At 46.5% G+C, this 18093-nt stretch overlaps 2 protein-coding genes across 2 annotated transcripts in view; both read left to right on the top strand.

The window, feature by feature from the left end:
• The first annotated feature begins 8591 nt into the window (after window positions 1-8591).
• LOC140207845 (uncharacterized) lies at window positions 8592-17829 on the top strand. The gene is made up of 2 exons (XM_072276398.1): window positions 8592-9157; window positions 13536-17829. The coding sequence occupies exon 2, from the start codon at window positions 13943-13945 to the stop codon at window positions 16922-16924; it is 2982 nt and encodes a 993-aa protein (XP_072132499.1). The 5' UTR covers window positions 8592-9157; window positions 13536-13942; the 3' UTR covers window positions 16925-17829.
• The window catches only part of LOC140208554 (uncharacterized), a 69821-nt gene continuing 60806 nt past the window's right edge, over window positions 9079-18093 (top strand). The window contains exon 1 of the mRNA XM_072277301.1: window positions 9079-9504. The gene's annotated coding sequence lies outside the window, so the exon portion shown is untranslated. The remainder of the gene's footprint in view (window positions 9505-18093) is intronic.

Below are 18093 nucleotides of genomic sequence, written 5' to 3'. Positions count from 1 at the left end.
ATCCTTTCTGATACCATCAAAATTGACCTTTCTCCAATTTAGAATCTCAACCCGTAGTGCAGACCTCTCTTTTGCCATATTTACTTTGAATCTCATGGCATTATGATCACTAATTTCGATCATCAGCCCTGGATCATTTCCTAACAGCTCATTGCACACTTCTATGTCGGGAATTCTATGAACTGATTAAGGGCACATTTGGCAACCTCTACCCCCTTGACAGCTTTTACAGTATGGGAGTCCCAGTCAATATATGGAAAGTTAAAATCACACCTTTGTTTCTTGGCATGGTCTGCAATCTCTCTACAAATTTGTTCCTCTAAATCTCTCAGACTGTTGAGTGCAACCAAGTCCCAATAATGGCTACAATATCATAATTCCCTGTCCTGAGCTCATCTGGCTTTCCTACGATGCTTCTTGCATTGTGATATACACAGCTCAGCACATTCATCGCTCCATGCTCAACCATTTGATTGCTGACTCTGTCTGAGGTCTGAACAACATCTGACTGGTGTCAAAAAAACAAACTCTCCCTCGTTGTCACAAAAACAAAGGAGCTGATTGTGGACGACAGGAGGAATGGAGACAGGCTAACCTCTATTGACATCAATGGATCTGGGGTTGAGAGGGTGAACAGCTTTAAGTTCCTCGGCATAAACATCACGGAGGATCTCATATGGTCTGTACATACCGGCTGTGTTGTGAAAAAAGCACACCAGCACCTCTTTCACCTCAGACGGTTGAAGAAGTTTGGGATGGGGCCCCAAATCCTAAGAACTTTCTACAAGGACATAATTGAGAGCATCCCGACTGGCTGCATCACTGCCTGGTATGGGAACTGTACTTCCCTTAATCACAGGAACCTGCAGAGAGTGGTGCGGACAGCCCAGCGCATCTGTAGATGTGAACTCCCCACTATTCAGGTTATTTACAGAGACAGGTGTGTAAAAAGGGCCCAATGGATATTGGAGTCCCAATTCACCACAACCACAAACTGTTCCTGCTGTTACCATCCAGGAAACGGTACCACAGCAAAAGGACCAACAGGCTCCGGGACATCATCTTCCACCAGGCCGTCAGACTGATTAATTCATGCTGATACAATTGCATTTCTATGTTATATTGACTGTCCTATGTACAAACTATTTATTATAAATGACTATAGATTACACATTGCACATTTAGATGGAGATGTAAAGATTTCTACTCCTCATGTATATGAAGGACGTATGCAATAAAGTCAATTCCATTCAATTCACCCTCTCCACTATCTGTTCTGTCATTCTGGCTCCCATTCCCCCTACAACTTATTTTAACCACATCACCCTCTCCCCACACTAGCACTAGCGAGCCTCACCACTGGGATATTAGTCCCCTCTTGTTCTGTTCCTCTAACTAACGAATTCCCTATCACCCCTTTGATTTTTCTCTGCCAGGTAATCTCAACAGTTTCTAAAGTGGTTCCACCTGTTGTTGTGTGGGATGGACACAAGAGTACTCTGCGATGGCTATTTAACCTCATTCTCCTTCCTGACTCTCACCTAGTTTCCTGTGTCCTGCACTTTGGGTGTAACTCACCTCTCTTCGTGTCATATCTATCACCCTCTCCAACTCCTGGATGATCCGGAAATCATCCATCTCAAGTTCCAACCCCTTAAAGTGCAGGGTTACAAGCTGCAGCTGGATGCACATCTTGTAGGTGAGGGCATCAGGGACACTGGAGGTCTCCTCACCCTCCCACCGATGTCCCCTCTAATTTGTAATGACCAGTGTGCACATCAATCTTGTACTGTGCATTTTTTTTTACCCAGTGACAACATCTGCATCGTGAATTTTCTATAGAGAGGTATTTATTTCAACAGCTAGCAAATCACTGTCAGTAAGAACTTTGATCTTCTCTGGCTTCGATCGAGTTCATCTGCACTCTCACACAACCTATGTAGCAGGCCTGTAACGGGTAATGAAGGATTTTCTCGCCAGAGCTTTTGCACATTGTCCATATGTGGTTTGCTTGCTAAATTACGCTTTAAAAACTCAGATTTCCAAATATCACTCCACTTCTTCCCACTTGTAAATTCTCCAGTAACTTTTACATCACCACAATACACACAGGTAACACCAGTTTCTGTATTGTACATAAATATTTCCCCTGAACCCTCCCCCAGGTGACTGACGGTGGTGAACTCAGTGATGGCAATGCCAATGAATATGAAGGGAAGGGCAGTAGTCTGTCTCATTGGAGTCTGGCACATTTGTGATGTGAAAGCTACTTGTTGCCCAGGGCAAAGGTGTTTGATATCATTATGTACCTGGAGAGAACAGGTCAAAACATGTCCCTGTCATTTGGAACCTGATCCTTTATTCGCTCTTTTCGGTATTTCTCGAGACTCTGACAAGCATTTGATCCCGGCTAAATGACGAACATTGTCTTTTGTCTCTCTTTTAGCTGGACGTGCAGTACTCCTTGTGGAGAGATGTAGTTCCCCCTACGCATGTTCGATGGCTCAGGGATATTGTGTCTTGTTTAGATCTTTAAAAGATTTACTATTCACTTTTAAATTAGCATATAAAGTTCCATGAGGTGTGGGGACCGTTTTTAAAATATTTTCATAATTCTCACCTTGATTGACAAGTGTATTTTTTTCTTCCTTTGATAGTCAGAGCCTGCATTTCCAGCTTTCTTTGATTAGGTAGCAGGCTACTTTTTTTTTAATCAATCATTTCTCTTTTTACTACAATACATAGTTCTGGGGTGATAGAAGTTTATCTCAAATGTCCTTTTAAATATTTATACTTATAATGTAATGGTTGGCTTGGAGTTGGATCGTGGGTGGGTTGGGAGCTTTCCTTTCTAACTTTTCATTTTTAATATGGGTGACTTGCTCATTTGTTAAGATATGTATTATTGCTATTTTTGTCTGTATTACAATGATCCCACTATTTACACTATTGATTTTTTCTTCAACGCTGTAGTTTGTAGAAAATAACAAAAATAAAAAAAATAAAAAAAAACATGTTCTCACGGGTAGAAAGTCCAGAACAAGAGGGGGTGGAACAAGCAACAGACACAAAATGCTGGGGGAACTCAGCAGGCCAGGCAGCATCTATGGAAAAGAGTACTAATGCTGAGTTCCTCCAGCAATTTGTGTGTGTTGCTCGGATTTCCAGCATCTGCAGATTTTCTCTGGTTTGTGACTGGAGGCAGAACAAAGGTGATTTTCACAACAGCTGATGTAAAAGATTTTGTTCCCTTTCTCCGAGTTCCCGATCCTTGCATTTAGACAGCTGGAGCTCAGCTCTGTCTGAGAGACCCATCGGTTCCCATTCCCTCATCAGCCGGAAGCTCCCCGGGGCCCGTGTACGGATGGTGGGGCTGAGAGAGAGGGAAGAGAGCAGGACTGTCCCGGGATTGCGGGTCACGGAGTCCGGAGTCACAGCAACTACCCGAAGTCGGTGTTGAAAACGCCGCCCGGTGAGACCCCCAACCCGGAGATCCCTTCTCACCTCAACCGATCATCTGGGGCCTTTTGTGCCCCGCGCGCTGGTGAGCTCGAGCTTGGTCGGTTTAACGGCCGGGCTACTAATCACGTGATCAGCCCCTCCCCCACCGCCGTCAACAGAGGAGTCACGCGCTGCGCTATTCCCATTGGTACGAAGCGATGTCAATCACTGCTTCCAGCCAATAGCGGAGGAGGACCAACCGAGAGGGCGTTACCCCCGCTGACTCCGTCTCCCGAACTTTCCGTCACGGCGGGACAACCGTCAAAGTAAATGTCCGCTTTCTGATTTATTTCCATTTCCCTCCGAGGGAAGTTGGGGCGTTTGTGAAGCGTCTCCTGCGGCCGGAGTCTGATGTGTCGCTGAGAGGTAGGAGGAGACCGCTCGGCCCGTCGGTTTGATGCCGGTTCCCCGGGGAGGGAGAGGATGAAGACGGGGAGAGAGGGGGCGGACAGGATGTTTGTCCCGGTGGGGACAGGAGGGGCTCATCTGTGGAAATGTCTGAGCCCACGGTGGTGGCGATTCACCACATTGGGGGGCAAACACCGGCAGACTGTTGCCCTGCAAGCGGGGCCGATGGTCCGGGCAAAGTGACAATTATTTGTGTTTTGTTGAGACTGTACCGGGAATATGGTGTAAAATCCCGCTCCCCACACTAACACGGGTCACACAGACCAAAGAACAAACTGCCGGAGGAACTCAGTGGGTCGGGCAGCATCTGTGGAGGGAAATGGACCGTCAACATTTCGGGCCGAGACCCTCCCTCTGGACTGAGAGTGGACGGGAAATAGTCCGAGAAAAGAGGTGAGGGGTGGGGATGGGGCAAGAGCTGGGGAGTGAGAGGTGGATCCAGGTGAGGGGGAGGTGGGAAGGTGGAAATAGTGACGGGGGTGGGAGGTGAGTGGTTGGGGCAACATGGGGCTGCAGAAGATGGAAATTAATTCCATAGAGGATTAACAAAGAGGTTAGAGAGTATTTGTTATAGAGAGTGCAATGAAGATTCACCAGACTGATCCCTGGAGTGGTGGGGTCATCATATGAAGAAAGATCAAATGTGATAACCCTTTCATTTAGAGAATCGAGGACTGAGAGGTGAACACATTGAAATGCACAACATCATTACCGGCTGAACCAGGGATCCCAGTCTCTGAAAAAGGGGGTAGACTGTCCGGGACTGAGATGAGGGGAAATGTCTCCACTCCGAGGGTCGTGAATGTCTGTAAATCCCCACCACAGAGGCCGATGAAGACTCAGTGATCGTCCTCACATAAAACAGAGGCCAGCAGATGTGTGGAGACCGGAGGGATCGATGAAATGAGGATCGGGCAGAAACATGTGGCTGAGATGAGAGAGCTGCCACCATTCTGTTGATGGTTAGAGGGGCTGAATGGCCACCTCCTGCTGTTTCTCACTTGGTGTTTCAGTGTTCCTGTCCAGTGAGGCAGGAGGAATGTGAATAGAAATTAGAAACATAGAAAAACTACAGCAGAACATAGGCCCCTCAGCCACAATGCTGTGCTGAATATATCCTTACCTCAGAAATTACCTAGGGTTACCCATAGCCCCCTATTTTTCTAACTTCCATGTCCAGGAGTCTCTTGAAAGACCCTATCATATCCGTCTCCACCACCGTCACTGGAAGCCCATTCCACACACTCATCACTCTCTGCGTAAAAAAACTTGCCCAGACATCTGCTCTGTACCTACACCCCAGTACCTTAAACCTGTGTCCTCTTGTGGCAAATATTTCAGCCCTGGGAAAAAGCCTCTGACTATCCACAAGATCAATGCCTCTCATCATCTTATACACCTCTATCAGGTCACCGCTCATCCTCCGTCACCCCAAGGAGAAAAGGCCATGTTCACTCAACCTATTCTCATAAGGCATGCTCCCCAATCCAGGCAACATCCTTGTAAATCTCTTCTGCACTCTTTCTATGGTTTCCACGTCCTTCCTGTAGTGATGCGAACAGAACTGAGCACAGTACTCCAAGTGGGGTTGACCAGGGTCCTATTTAGCTGTAACACTACCTCTCAGCTCCTAAACTCAATCCGAGGGTTGATTAAGGCCAATGCACCGTACGCCTTCTTAACCACAGAGTCAACCTGTGTAGCAGCTTTGAGTGACTTCTGGACTCGGACCACAAGATGCCTCTGATCCTCCACACTGCCAAGAGTCTTACCATTAATACTATATTCTGCCATCATATTTGACCTACCAAAGTGAACCACCTCACATTTGTCTGTGTTGAATTCCATCTTCTACTTCTCAGCCCAGTTTTGCATCCTATCAATGTCTGCTGTAATCTCTGACAGCCCTCCACACTATCCACAACACCTCCAACCTTTGTGTCATCAGCAAATTTACTAACCCATCTGTCCACTTCCTCATCCAGATCACTTATAAAAATCACGAAGAGTAGGGGTCCCAGAACAGATCCTTGAGGCACACCACTGGTCACCGACCTCCATGCAGAATATGACCTGTCTACAACCACTCTTTGCCTTCTGTGGGCAAGCCAGCTCTTGATCCACAAAGCAATCTCCCCTTGGATCCCAGGCCTCCTTACTTTCTCAATAAGCCTTGCATGGTGTACCTTATCAAATCCAACGTTCTTCTGATGTTAGCCTTAAACTAGACTGGTGTTTAATATTGTGGATCTGTCAAAGATAAATCAGTTCTGTTTCAAATCTCATGTCACAGATACTTACTGTCTCTACCACACTCACTCTGTACACTAGAGAGGCCACTCAATCCGTCTGCTCCCTGCCCATGTTTCTGTTCCATATCAGTATTTTACAGTCTAGCCCTGTTGTTCACTTCACCTCTCACTCTCCCCATGATGACAGGTTGCAACTCGTCACTACTCTGCAGGAGAAGAGATTTCCCTTGAATTTCATAGAATCAGGAATCTAGAGCAGATTACAGGCCCCTCGGCTCACAATGTTGTGCCAATCATGTAACCTACTCCAGAAACTGCCTGGAATTTCCCGACCGCATTGCCCTCTATTTTCCTAAGCTCCATATACCTGTCTATTGGTAATCATTTTCCAATGTCTATAGATTCAGGATCAGTTCCTGTGGATTGGAGGGTAGCTAATGTTATCCCACTTTTGAAGAAAGGAGGGAGAGAGAAAACAGGCAATTATAGACCAGTTAGTCTGACATCAGTGGTGGGGAAGATGCTGGAATCAAGTATAAAAGATGTAATAGCAGCACATTTGGATAGCAGCGGCAGGATAGGTCCCAGTCAGCATGGATTTACGATGGGGAAATCATGCTTGACTAATCTTCTGGAATTTTTTGAGAACATAACTATGAAAATGGATATGGGAAAGCCAGTGGATGTAGTGTACCTGGACTTTCAGAAAGCCTTTGATAAAGTCCCACATAGGAGGTTAGTGTGCAAAATTAGAGCAAATGGTATTGAGGGTAGGGTACTGACATGGATAGAAAATTGTTTGGTAGACAAGAAACAAACAGTAGGGATTAATGGCAGAATGGCAGGCGATGACCAGTGGGGTACCGCAGGGTTCAGTGCTGGGACCACAGCTGTTTACAATATATATTAATGATTTGGATGAAGGGATTAAAAGTAACATCACCAAGTTTTCTGATGACACAAAGCTGGGTGGCAGTCTGAAATGTGAGCAGGACGTTATGAGAATGCAGGGTGACTTGGACAGGTTGGGTGAGTGGGCGGATGCATGGCGGGTGCAGTTTAATGTGAATAAATGTGAGGTTATCCACTTTGGTGGAAAGAACAGGAAGGCAGATTACTATCTAAATGGCGTCAAGTTAGGAAAAGGGGAAGTACAAGATCTAGGTGTTCTTGTACATCAGTCACTGAAAGCAAGCATGCAGGTACAGCAGGCAGTGAAGCAAGCTAATGGCATGCTGGCCTTCATAACAAGAGGAATTGAGTATAAGAGCAAAGAGGTCCTTCTGCAGTTGTACAGGGCCCTGGTGAGACCACACCTGGAGTACTGTGTGCAATTTTGGTCTCCAAATTTGAGGAAGGACATTCATGCTATTGAGGGAGTGCAGCGTAGGTTCACAAGATTAATTCCCGGGATGGCAGGACTGTCATATGTTGAAAGATTGGAGCGATTGGGCTTGTATACTCTGGAATTTAAAGGGATGAGAGGGGATCTTATTGAAACATAAGATTATTAAGGGATTGGACACGCTGGAGGCAGGAAGCATGTTCCCGCTGATGGGTGAGTCCAGAACCAGAGGCCACAGTTTAAGAATAAGGGGTAGGCCATTTAGAACGGAGTTGAGGAAAAACATTTTTACCCAGAGAGTGGTGGATATATGGAATGCTCTGCCCCAGAAGGCTGTGGAGGCCAAGTCTCTGGATGCTCTCAAGAAAGAGATGGATAGAGTTCTTAAAGATAGTGGAATCAAAGGTTATGGTGAGAAGGCAGGAACTGGATACTGATTGTGGATGATCAGCCATGATCACAGTGAATGGTGGCTCTGACTCAAAGGGCTGAATGGCCTACTCCTGCACCTATTGTCGATTGTCTAAGAGTGTCTTAAAAGACCCTATTGTATCCACGTCTACCAATGTCTCTGGCTGTGCATTCCACACACCCACCACTCTTTGACATCTCCTGTGTGCCTGCTTCCAAGCACCTTAAAACTATGCCCCTCGTGTTAGGCATTTCAGCCCTGGGAAAAAGCCTCTGGCTATCCACACGACCAATATCTCTCATCATCTTATACACCTGCATGAATTCCCTGCATGATTTTCTCCAGGCTGAATAAGACGATGAGCTCCCTGTGTATTTGAAGTTCTTCAGTGCTGTGAAATAATTTAGCTAAACTCCGTCTTCGCTGCTCTTTTCAATGTTTTTGGTCACTTTCACTAATTTCAAAGGACTGTGCCTCAGACAGCTGGGTTGTTGCAATGCGCCTCTGAAGTCTGACAGCAGACTAGCAAATGAATCTTCAATGGAGCAGATTCAGAAACCAATGAGATGCCGGCCTGAGTCAGGGCTTTGAGGCTCCAGAGAGAGGTGGGGTCTAGAGTTTATGGGGAGGAGGAGGAATCTGACCAGCAGGATGTGCCTACAAATGAAAGATCAGAAATATTTGGAAACTTATTGATTGAAAAAAAAAGTTGGTTAATTTCTGCAAAATACTGGAATAAATCAGTAGATCAGGCAACGAATGTGGAGAGGAATAAATAGACAACGTTTCTGCCGAGCCCCTTCAGCATGCCGACGCTGTGTACTCCTCTGCTTAGTTGCTGCCTGAACTGCAAAGTTCCTCCAGCATCTTGGGTGTGAGTGCGTCTCTGTATTTCCAGCAACTGCAGAATCTCTTGTATTTTATATCTATATTGTAAGAGGGTTGTACTTTGGCATTAGATACACGTTGATATTGAGTATATTGTTTATGGGAGCCGCTTTCTGCGTTAGAACAGTTGCTGACTTTTCCATACACACAAAAGAAAATTAGGTATGGACATGGAACCTGTGCTTGCAGGAACTTTTAATGGCGCCGGGATTACCCATAAATTCCTGCGTTAATCATTTCGCCTTCGCCGTCGCCGAAGCACCGATCGAATGCGCAGGCGTGAGGGTGCTGACGTTGCCGAATATCACGCATGCGCACAGTACACGGTGGGCCTGAGAAGACCTGCAGCAGGTAGGAGCGAGTCTCCGGGTGTCAGGGAGATTGTTGGGGAGGGGATTCAACACCGACTGAGGGATAATTGTTGTGACTTCCGGGACAGTCCTGCTCTCTTCCCTCTCTCTCAGCCCCACCATCCGTACACGGGCCCCGGGGAGCTTCCGGCTGATGAGGGAATGGGAACCGATGGGTCTCTCAGACAGAGCTGAGCTCCAGCTGTCTAAATGCAAGGATCGGGAACTCGGAGAAAGGGAACAAAATCTTTTACATCAGCTGTTGTGAAAATCACCTTTGTTCTGCCTCCAATCACTAAAAAGAGAAAATCTGCAGAGAGGACACAGTTTTAAGGTGTTTGGAAGCAGGTACGAAGGAGATGTCAGGGGTGTTGTGTTCTTTATACGTACCGTGGGTTACTAATAACAAACCATATTCTGCAGAACTGAACTTGTATTTAACAGCAGCAAAACCATGTCTTACACTGTCCGCAAGGGGTAAGTTTTTTACACAGAGTGGTGAGTGCGTGGAATGGGCTGCCGGCGACTGTGATGAAGCCGGATACATTATGGTCTTTTAAGAGGCTCCTAGAAAAATACAGGGCTATGGGGAACTCTAGGGAATTTCTAAAGTAAGTAATGTTCAGCACAGCATTGTGGGCCGAAGGGCCTGTATTGTGCTGTATAAATGGGGAAGTCACTTACCCATGACCTCTGGTTGTCGTCCCACTCAACATCAGTGGAAAAAGCTGCTTGCATTTACCCTATCTATACCCTCATATGTTTGCTTACTTCCAACAAAGCCTTTTTTAGCTGGATAAGATGATGAGGGGCATTGATCGTGTGGATAGCCAGAGGCTTTTCCCAGGGCTGAAATAGCTAACGTGAGAGATGTAGTTTTAAGCCGCTTGGAAATAGGTACCAAGGGGATGTCAGGGGTAAGTTTTTTTACACAGAGAGTGGTGGGTGTGTGGAATGCACTGCCAGCAGTGGTGGTCGAGGCAGATACAATAGGGTCTTTTAACAGCCTCTTAGATAGGTACATGGAGCTTAGAAACATAGAGGTCCATGTGCTAGGGAAATTCTAGGCAGTTTCTAGAGTAAATTTCATGGTTGGCACAACATTGTGGGCTGAATGGCCTGGAATATGCTGTAGATTTCCATGTTCTATGTTGAACAGCGAAATAACTTTGGCTATCCTACAATCCTCTGATAACTCTCCCTTCACTAAGGATGAATTAATTATCTCTGCTGGGGCCCGACGATTTCTGCACTTGCCTCCCATGGGGACCGAGGGCGCACCTTGTCATGCCCCGGAGATTTATCCACCCTCTTCTTTAATCTGTGCGGGTCCATGATTTTAATGCCGCTTTTCCACACTCTCATTGACACTGTGTCCATCTGAGTAAATAGGGATGAAAAGAATATTTAAGATCTCCCCCGTTTGCTTTGGTTCCACACATGGATTGCCATTCCGGTCTTCCAGAGGACCAACTTTGTGCCTTGCAATCCTTTTGCTTTTAATCTATCTCCAGAATCCCTGAGGATTATCCTTCATCTTTTCTGTGAGGGCAATCTCATGCCTTCATTTAGCCGTCCTGATTTATTTCTTATGTGTTCTCTTGCATTTCTTCTAATCCACAAGAACCTACCTGCCCATCCCTGTTCTGCAACTCCATTTTGTGCTTCACCAGGGTCTCGATATCTCTTGAAAACCAAGGTTCCATACAGTTTCTATCCTCACCTTTTATTCTGAGAAGCACATACCCGCTTTGTACTTTCAAAATTTTGCTTTGAAGGCCTCAATTTACCAAGCACACCTTTGCCATAAAGCAGCCTGTCCCAGGCCACAGTTGCCAGACCCTAGTGTCATAATTCCGGGGGTTGATCCATGCCCTGAACACATCCGCCTTTCCTATGCTACTGCTTGTATTGATATATACAGGGCTCAGCATATTCACTGCACCATGCTCAACGTCTTTCATTCCTGACTTTGTCTGAGGTCTGAACAACAAATGTTGCCGCAAACCCTGCACTATCTGTTCTGTTATTCAGGCTCCCATTCCCCCTGCAACTTTAGTTTAAACCCCCCCCCCCCCAACCCCACCCCACACCATGCAGCTCTATCACCCCTTTGGCTTTCATCTCCCAGATCAATAAAAAGGAGGTGCATACCAGGTACAGGCAGATCGGAACAAATGGGTAATTATGAAATACAGGGAATTCAAGTGAACACTTATGAAAGACAAAGAAGGCATGAGGTTGCCCCAGCAGACAAGGTCAAGGAGAATCCTCATGGATTCTGCAGATATGTTGAGTGTGAAAAGATTGCAAGGGAAAAAATTAATCCTCTGCAAGATCAGAATGGTAATCCATATGAGGAGACAAAATAGATGTGGGAGATATTTTTTGCTCAGGAGATGAACGCAGAGTCTATAGAAGAGAGGCAAAGCAGCATTAAATTCCTCGACCCTGTACAGGTTACAGAGGTGGAATATGAGAGGTGGATCAAGAAGGTTCAGTCACTCAGCATTCCAGATGAGATAGTAAATTGGATGAGACACTGTCTTTGGGAGAAGCCGCTGTGTGGTAGCAGATGGTTGCCTCTCTGACTGGAGGCCTGTGACTAGTGGTGTGCCACAGGGATCAGTGCTGGATCTGTTGTTGTTTGTCATCTATATCAGTAATTTGGATGATAGTGTGGTTAACTGGATCAGCAAATTTGTAGCTGACAGCAAGATTGGTGGTGTAGTGAACAATGAGGAAGACTATCATGGCTGCTGCGCGATCTGGACCAACTGGGAAAATGGTTTGAGAAATGGAAAATGGAATTTAATGCAGACAAGTGTGAGGTGTTGCACTTTGGTATGACCTACCAAGGGAGTTCTTTCACCGTGACTGGTAGAGCACTGAGGAGTGTTGTAGAAGAAAGGGATGTGGGAATACAAGTCCTCAATTCACTGATGTTGGGGGAGTCCAGAACCAGAGGCCACAATTTGAGAATAAGGGGTAGGTCATTTCGAATGGAGTTGAGGAAAAACTTTTTCACCCAGAGAGTTGTGAATCTGTGGAATGCTCTGCCTCAGAAGGCAGTGGAGGAAAATTCTCTGAATGCTTTTAAGAAGGAGTTGGAGAGATCTCTTAATGATAGCAGAGTCAAGGGATATGGGGAGAAGGCAGGAACCGGGTACTGATTGTGGATGAACAGCCATGATCACAGTAAATGGCAGTACCAGCTCGAAGGGCCAAATGGCCTACTCCTGCACCTATTGTCTATTGAAAATGGTGTCATAGATGTGATGGAAAGAAGGATTTTGGCCCATTGGCCTTCATGAACCAAAGTACTGACAACAATAGATAGACATTATATTGACTTGTGGAAGACATTGGTGAGGTCTAATTTGGAGTATTGTGTGCAGTTTTGGTCACCTACCTACATGAAGGTTGTAAAAGAGGTTGAAAGAGTTCAGAGAAAATTCACAAGGATGTTGCCAGGTCTGGAGGACTTCGGTTATTAGGAAAGATTGAACAAGTCCGGACTTTATTCCTTGGAACATAAAAGATTGAGGGGAGATTTGATGGAGGTATACCACTATTATGAGGGGTATAGATAGGGTAAATGCAAGCTGGCTTTTACCACTGAGATGGGGTGGGACGACAATCAGAGGCCATGGGTTAAGGGTAAAAGGTGAAACGTTAAGGAGAACATGAGGGGAAACTTCTTCACACAGATGGTCATCCGGGTGTGGAATGAGCAGCCAGCACAAGTGGTGCATGCGAGCTCAATTTCAACATTTAAGAGGTTTGTTTGGTACCTGGATGGTAGGGGTATGGGAGTGGGCAGATTAAATAGTTCAGCACAAACCAGATGGCCCAAAGGGCCTGTTTCTGTATTGTAATTTTCGATGACTGTGACAAGAACCTGAAATAATACAAAAATTCCCTCTAAGTTCTTTTAACAGCTGTGCAGACCAACCATTCATCTCAGCAGGAATTTTGTATATGGTGTTAAATCTGTGGCACTTTAAAGTTAATAATGCATAAAAGAAAATCCCAGATGCATGACAAGAAAGACAATTTGCCTGATACTGTTTCAGTGACTGTGGGCCCAGGCACCCATGCTGCTCAGCAGGAACAGGGAATAATACAAATGGAGAGAGGCAAACTGAGCCAGGTCACAGATTGGAGATGGCAGAAATGCCCCATTCTTATAGAGACAGGAAGAGCATCAAGGAATTGATGGCCATTCCAGATACCAGCACTGTGCCCAGTCAGAAGATGATTTCTCTCTCCAACTTGGGTTGAACCTCATTGCAACCAGATCAAACCTTGAGAACTCAAGTAATCTCATCTGAAATTTGGTCCTAACCCAATGATGGATTTTGTAAATCTTTTTACAGGTTAAAAACGAGATGGAATTTAGCTCCTAGGATCTCAAACCCGGTACGCCAGTTTTGCTGTCTCTGTCCAGATGTTTGAAAAGTGGAGCAAGGATTTCAATCAACCATCCTTCCAGCTCAGACTGTGGGGAGGGATTCACTTGGTCATCTGACTGACTAGCATGCCCGTCATTTTGCACAGGGGAAAGGCCGTTCACCTGCTCAGACAGTGGGAGTGGATTCACTTGGTTATCTCAATTGAAGGTACATCAGCAAGTTCACACTGGACAAGGCCATTCATCTGATCTGTGTGTGAGGAGGGATTCAGTCGGTTATCCCACCTGTGGACACACCAGGCAATTCACACTGGGCAGAGGCTGGTCATCTGCTGAACTTGTGGGGAAGGATTCACTCGGTCATCTGACCTAATGGCTCACCAGCGAGTTCACACCGGGGAGAAGCCATTCACCTGCTCAGTCTGTGGGAAGAGATTCACTCAGTCATCCAACCTACTGGCACATCAGCGAGTTCACACTGGGGAGAAGCCGTTCGCCTGCTCAGTCTGTGGGAAGAGATTCACTAATTCATCCACCCTACAGAGACATCAGCGAGTTCACACTGGCGAGAAGCCAATGACCTGCTCAGTCTGTGGGAAGAGATTCGCTGATCAATCCACCCTACAGAAACATCAGCGAGTTCACACTGGGGAGAAGCCGTTCACCTGCTCAGAATGTGGGAAGAGATTCACTGAGTCATCCAGCGTACAGAGACATCAGCGAGTCCACACTGGGGAGAAGCCATTCACCTGCTCAGTCTGTGGGAAGAGATTCACTGAGTCATCCAACCTACAGAGTCATCAGCGGGTTCACACTGGGGAGAAGCCGTTCACCTGCTCAGTCTGTGGGAAGAGATTCACTAATTCATCCACCCTACAGAGTCATCAGCGAGTTCACACTGGCGAGAAGCCATTCACCTGCTCAGTCTGTGGGAAGAGATTCACTGATAAATCCACCCTACAGAAACATCAGCGAGTTCACACTGGGGAGAAGCCGTTCACATGCTCAGAAGGTGGGAAGAGATTCACTGAGTCATCCAGCCTACAGAGACATCAGCGAGTCCACACCGGGGAGAAGCCGTTCACCTGCTCAGTCTGTGGGAAGAGATTCACTAATTCATCCAGCCTACAGAATCATCAGCGAATTCACACTGGGGAGAAGCCGTTCACCTGCTCAGAATGTGGGAAGAGATTCACTCAGTCATCCAACCTGCAGAGTCATCAGCGAGTTCACACTGGGGAGAAGCCGTTCACCTGCTCAGTCTGTAGGAAGGGATTCACTAATTCATCCAGCCTACAGATTCATCAGCGAGTTCACACTGGGGAGAAGCCATTCACCTGCTCAGAATGTGGGAAGAGATTCACTCAGTCATCCAGGCTACAGAGTCATCAGCGAGTTCACACTGGGGAGAAGCCGTTCACCTGCTTAGAATGTGGGAAAGGGTTCAGTCAGTCATCCAAACTGCTGGCACACCAGTCAGTTCACAGTGGGGAGTGGCCGTTCACCTGCTCAGACTGTGGGAAGGGATTCACTTGCTCATCTAAGCTAATGGCTCACCAGCGAGTTCACACTGGAGAGATGCTGTTCACCTGCTCAGTCTCTGAGAAGAGATTCACTGAGTCATCCAACCCAGTGGCACATCAGCGAGGTCACACTGGGGAGAAGCCGTTCACCTGCTCGGTCTGTGGGAAGAGATTCACTCAGTCATCCAACCTACAGATTCATCAGCGAGTTCACACTGGGGAGAAGCCATTCACCAGCTCAGAATGTGAGAAAGGATTCACTCAGTCATCCAACCTACTGGCACATCAGCGAGTTCACACTGGGGAGAAGCTGTGCACCTGCTCAGTCTGTGGGAAGAGATTCGCTGATCAATCCAGCCTACAGAGACATCAGCGAGTCCACACTGGGGAGAAGCCATTCACCTGCTCAGTCTGTGGGAAGAGATTCACTGAGTCATCCAACCTACACAGTCATCAGCGAGTTCACACTGGGGAGAAGCCATTCACCTGCTCAGTCTGTGGGAAGAGATTCACTAATTCATCCACCCTACAGAGACATCAGCGAGTTCACACTGGCGAAAAGCCCTTCACCTGCTCAGTCTGTGGGAAGAGATTCGCTGATCAATCCACCCTGCAGAAACATCAGCGAGTTCACACTGGGGAGAAGCCGTTCACCTGCTCAGTCTGTGGGAAGAGATTCGCTGATCAATCCAGCCTACAGAGACATCAGCGAGTCCACACTGGGGAGAAGCCATTCACCTGCTCAGTCTGTGGGAAGAGATTCACTCGGTTATCCAACCTACAGGGTCATCAGCGAGTTCACACTGGGGAGAAGCCGTTCACCTGCTCAGAATGTGGGAAGGGTTTCACTCAGTCATCCAACCTACAGAGTCATCAGCGAGTTCACACTGGGGAGAAGCCGTTCACCTGCTCAGAATGTGGGAAGGGATTCACTCAGTTATCCAGCCTACAGAGTCATCAGCGAGTTCACACTGGGGAGAAGCCGTTCACCTGCTCAGTCTGTGGGAAGAGATTCACTAATTCATCCAGCCGACAGAATCATCAGCGAGTTCACACTGGGGAGAAGCCATTCACCTGCTCAGAATGTGGGAAGAGATTCACTCAGTCATCCAGCCTACAGAGTCATCAGCGAGTTCACACTGGGGAGAAGCCTTTCACCTGCTTAGAATGTGGGAAAGGATTCAGTCAGTCATCCAGACTGCTGGCACACCAGTCAGTTCACAGTGGGGAGTGGCCATTCACCTGCTCAGACTGTGGGAAGGGATTCACTTGCTCGTCTAAGCTAATGGCTCACCAGCGAGTTCACACTGGAGAGATGCTGTTCACCTGCTCAGTCTCTGAGAAGAGATTCACTGAGTCATCCAACCTAGTGGCACACCAGCAAGGTCACACTGGGGAGAAGCCGTTCACCTGCTCAGTCTGTGGGAAGAGATTCACTCAGTCATCCACCCTACAGAGTCATCAGCGAGTTCACACTGGGGAGAGGCCGTTCACCTGCTCAGTCTGTGGGAAGAGATTCACTCACTCATCCACCCTACAGAATCATCAGCGAGTTCACACTGGGGAGAAGCCATTCACCTGCTTAGCCTGTGGGAAAAGATTCACTCAGTCATCCACCCTACAGAAACATCAGCGAGTTCACACTGGGGAGAAGCCGTTTACCTGCTCAGTCTGTGGGAAAAGATTCACTCAGTCATCCAACCTACACAGTCATCAGCGAGTTCACACTGGGGAGAAGCCGTTCACCTGCTCAGAATGTGGGAAAGGATTCACTCAGTCATCCCTCCTACTGGCACACCAGTCAGTTCACAATGGGGAACGGCCATTGTGATGAATCCCTAGATTTCATTTGCTGTGGACTGTCATCTTGAGAGAGAGAGAGAGAGATTAAGAATGGAAATCAGTCTGACTTGCATCTTGTTCACATCACTCACAGCTTGTTTAGTTTTAACCGAGGACACAGACACTCAGAGTCAGACAGAGATGAAGGAGGAAAAATGGAAGGTTCAAAACAAGGGAACTACTGGCCAAGGGTCACTGTTTCGAACTTTCCTATGCCCCCAAGGGTGGGTTAATTATTGATTCAGCATACGTTGAATGTGTGGTTGTCATCTCGTTTGATCCATAGGAGTGGATCTATTTTGGGGTATCCTGTGAAGACCACTTATGTGTTAACCCTTGCCTGGGTGTGGTGTGGAAATTCACTTGAAGACGATACCTCTTGTGACAAGTACCTTCTGGTGATAATTTGTTTGTGGATTTGGAATGACGACGGATAAAATCTACAGCGACTGTTCCCTCGTTTTACCACCATGGATGCTGTGGAATTCAACGTTATTGACTTCTCTCCACACTTACCCTGGATTACAAATACCTCTCTCTCCTCAACTATTCTATGGTTGAACTGGACTTTCATAGTTTACCATCTCAAGACTCCAAACCTTGTTTCCCCTGAGCTCAGTAGTTTGGGAGTTATATTTACCCACATATATACATATAACACTGTTAACTTTTGTTTATCTTGCTTAAGTTACTATATTGTTAGTAGGTACTAATAAAGATAGTGGATTTAACATCAAAAACAGACTCTAGGTGTAGTCTATTGCTACTGACTCATTTCTAAAGTGTTACAGGGTCAAAATTTGGGCCTGCATCCGATATAGGAAAAGATTTGGAGGCGTATTGATCAGTTATCGGTTTCATTGTAGAAATCCCTTTTGATTTATTTGTGTCTGGAAAATCAGCAGCAATGGATGTTGATAGATGTCTGGAAGCGCCAACCTCTGAGGCGTTAGAGGACACCAGAAGGATTGAGTTGCTGAGTATTGCTAAAAGGTTAAAACTTGTGAAGGTGAAATCGACAATGAGGAGGTCACAGATGCAGAGGAAAATAGCTGAGTATTATGTATCTGAGGGTGTGTTTAAAATGCAGGAGTTGGAGGTGTTTCCTGAAAGTAAACCTAGTGAGCTAGAGCTCCCGCACAAGTTAGAAAAAATAAA

This window comes from Mobula birostris, chromosome 13, assembly GCF_030028105.1.
Source record: "Mobula birostris isolate sMobBir1 chromosome 13, sMobBir1.hap1, whole genome shotgun sequence".
NCBI classification, from domain to species: domain Eukaryota; kingdom Metazoa; phylum Chordata; class Chondrichthyes; order Myliobatiformes; family Myliobatidae; genus Mobula; species Mobula birostris.
Note: the sequence above shows the minus strand (reverse complement) of the source record. Positions and strands in the feature narration are given on the sequence as shown.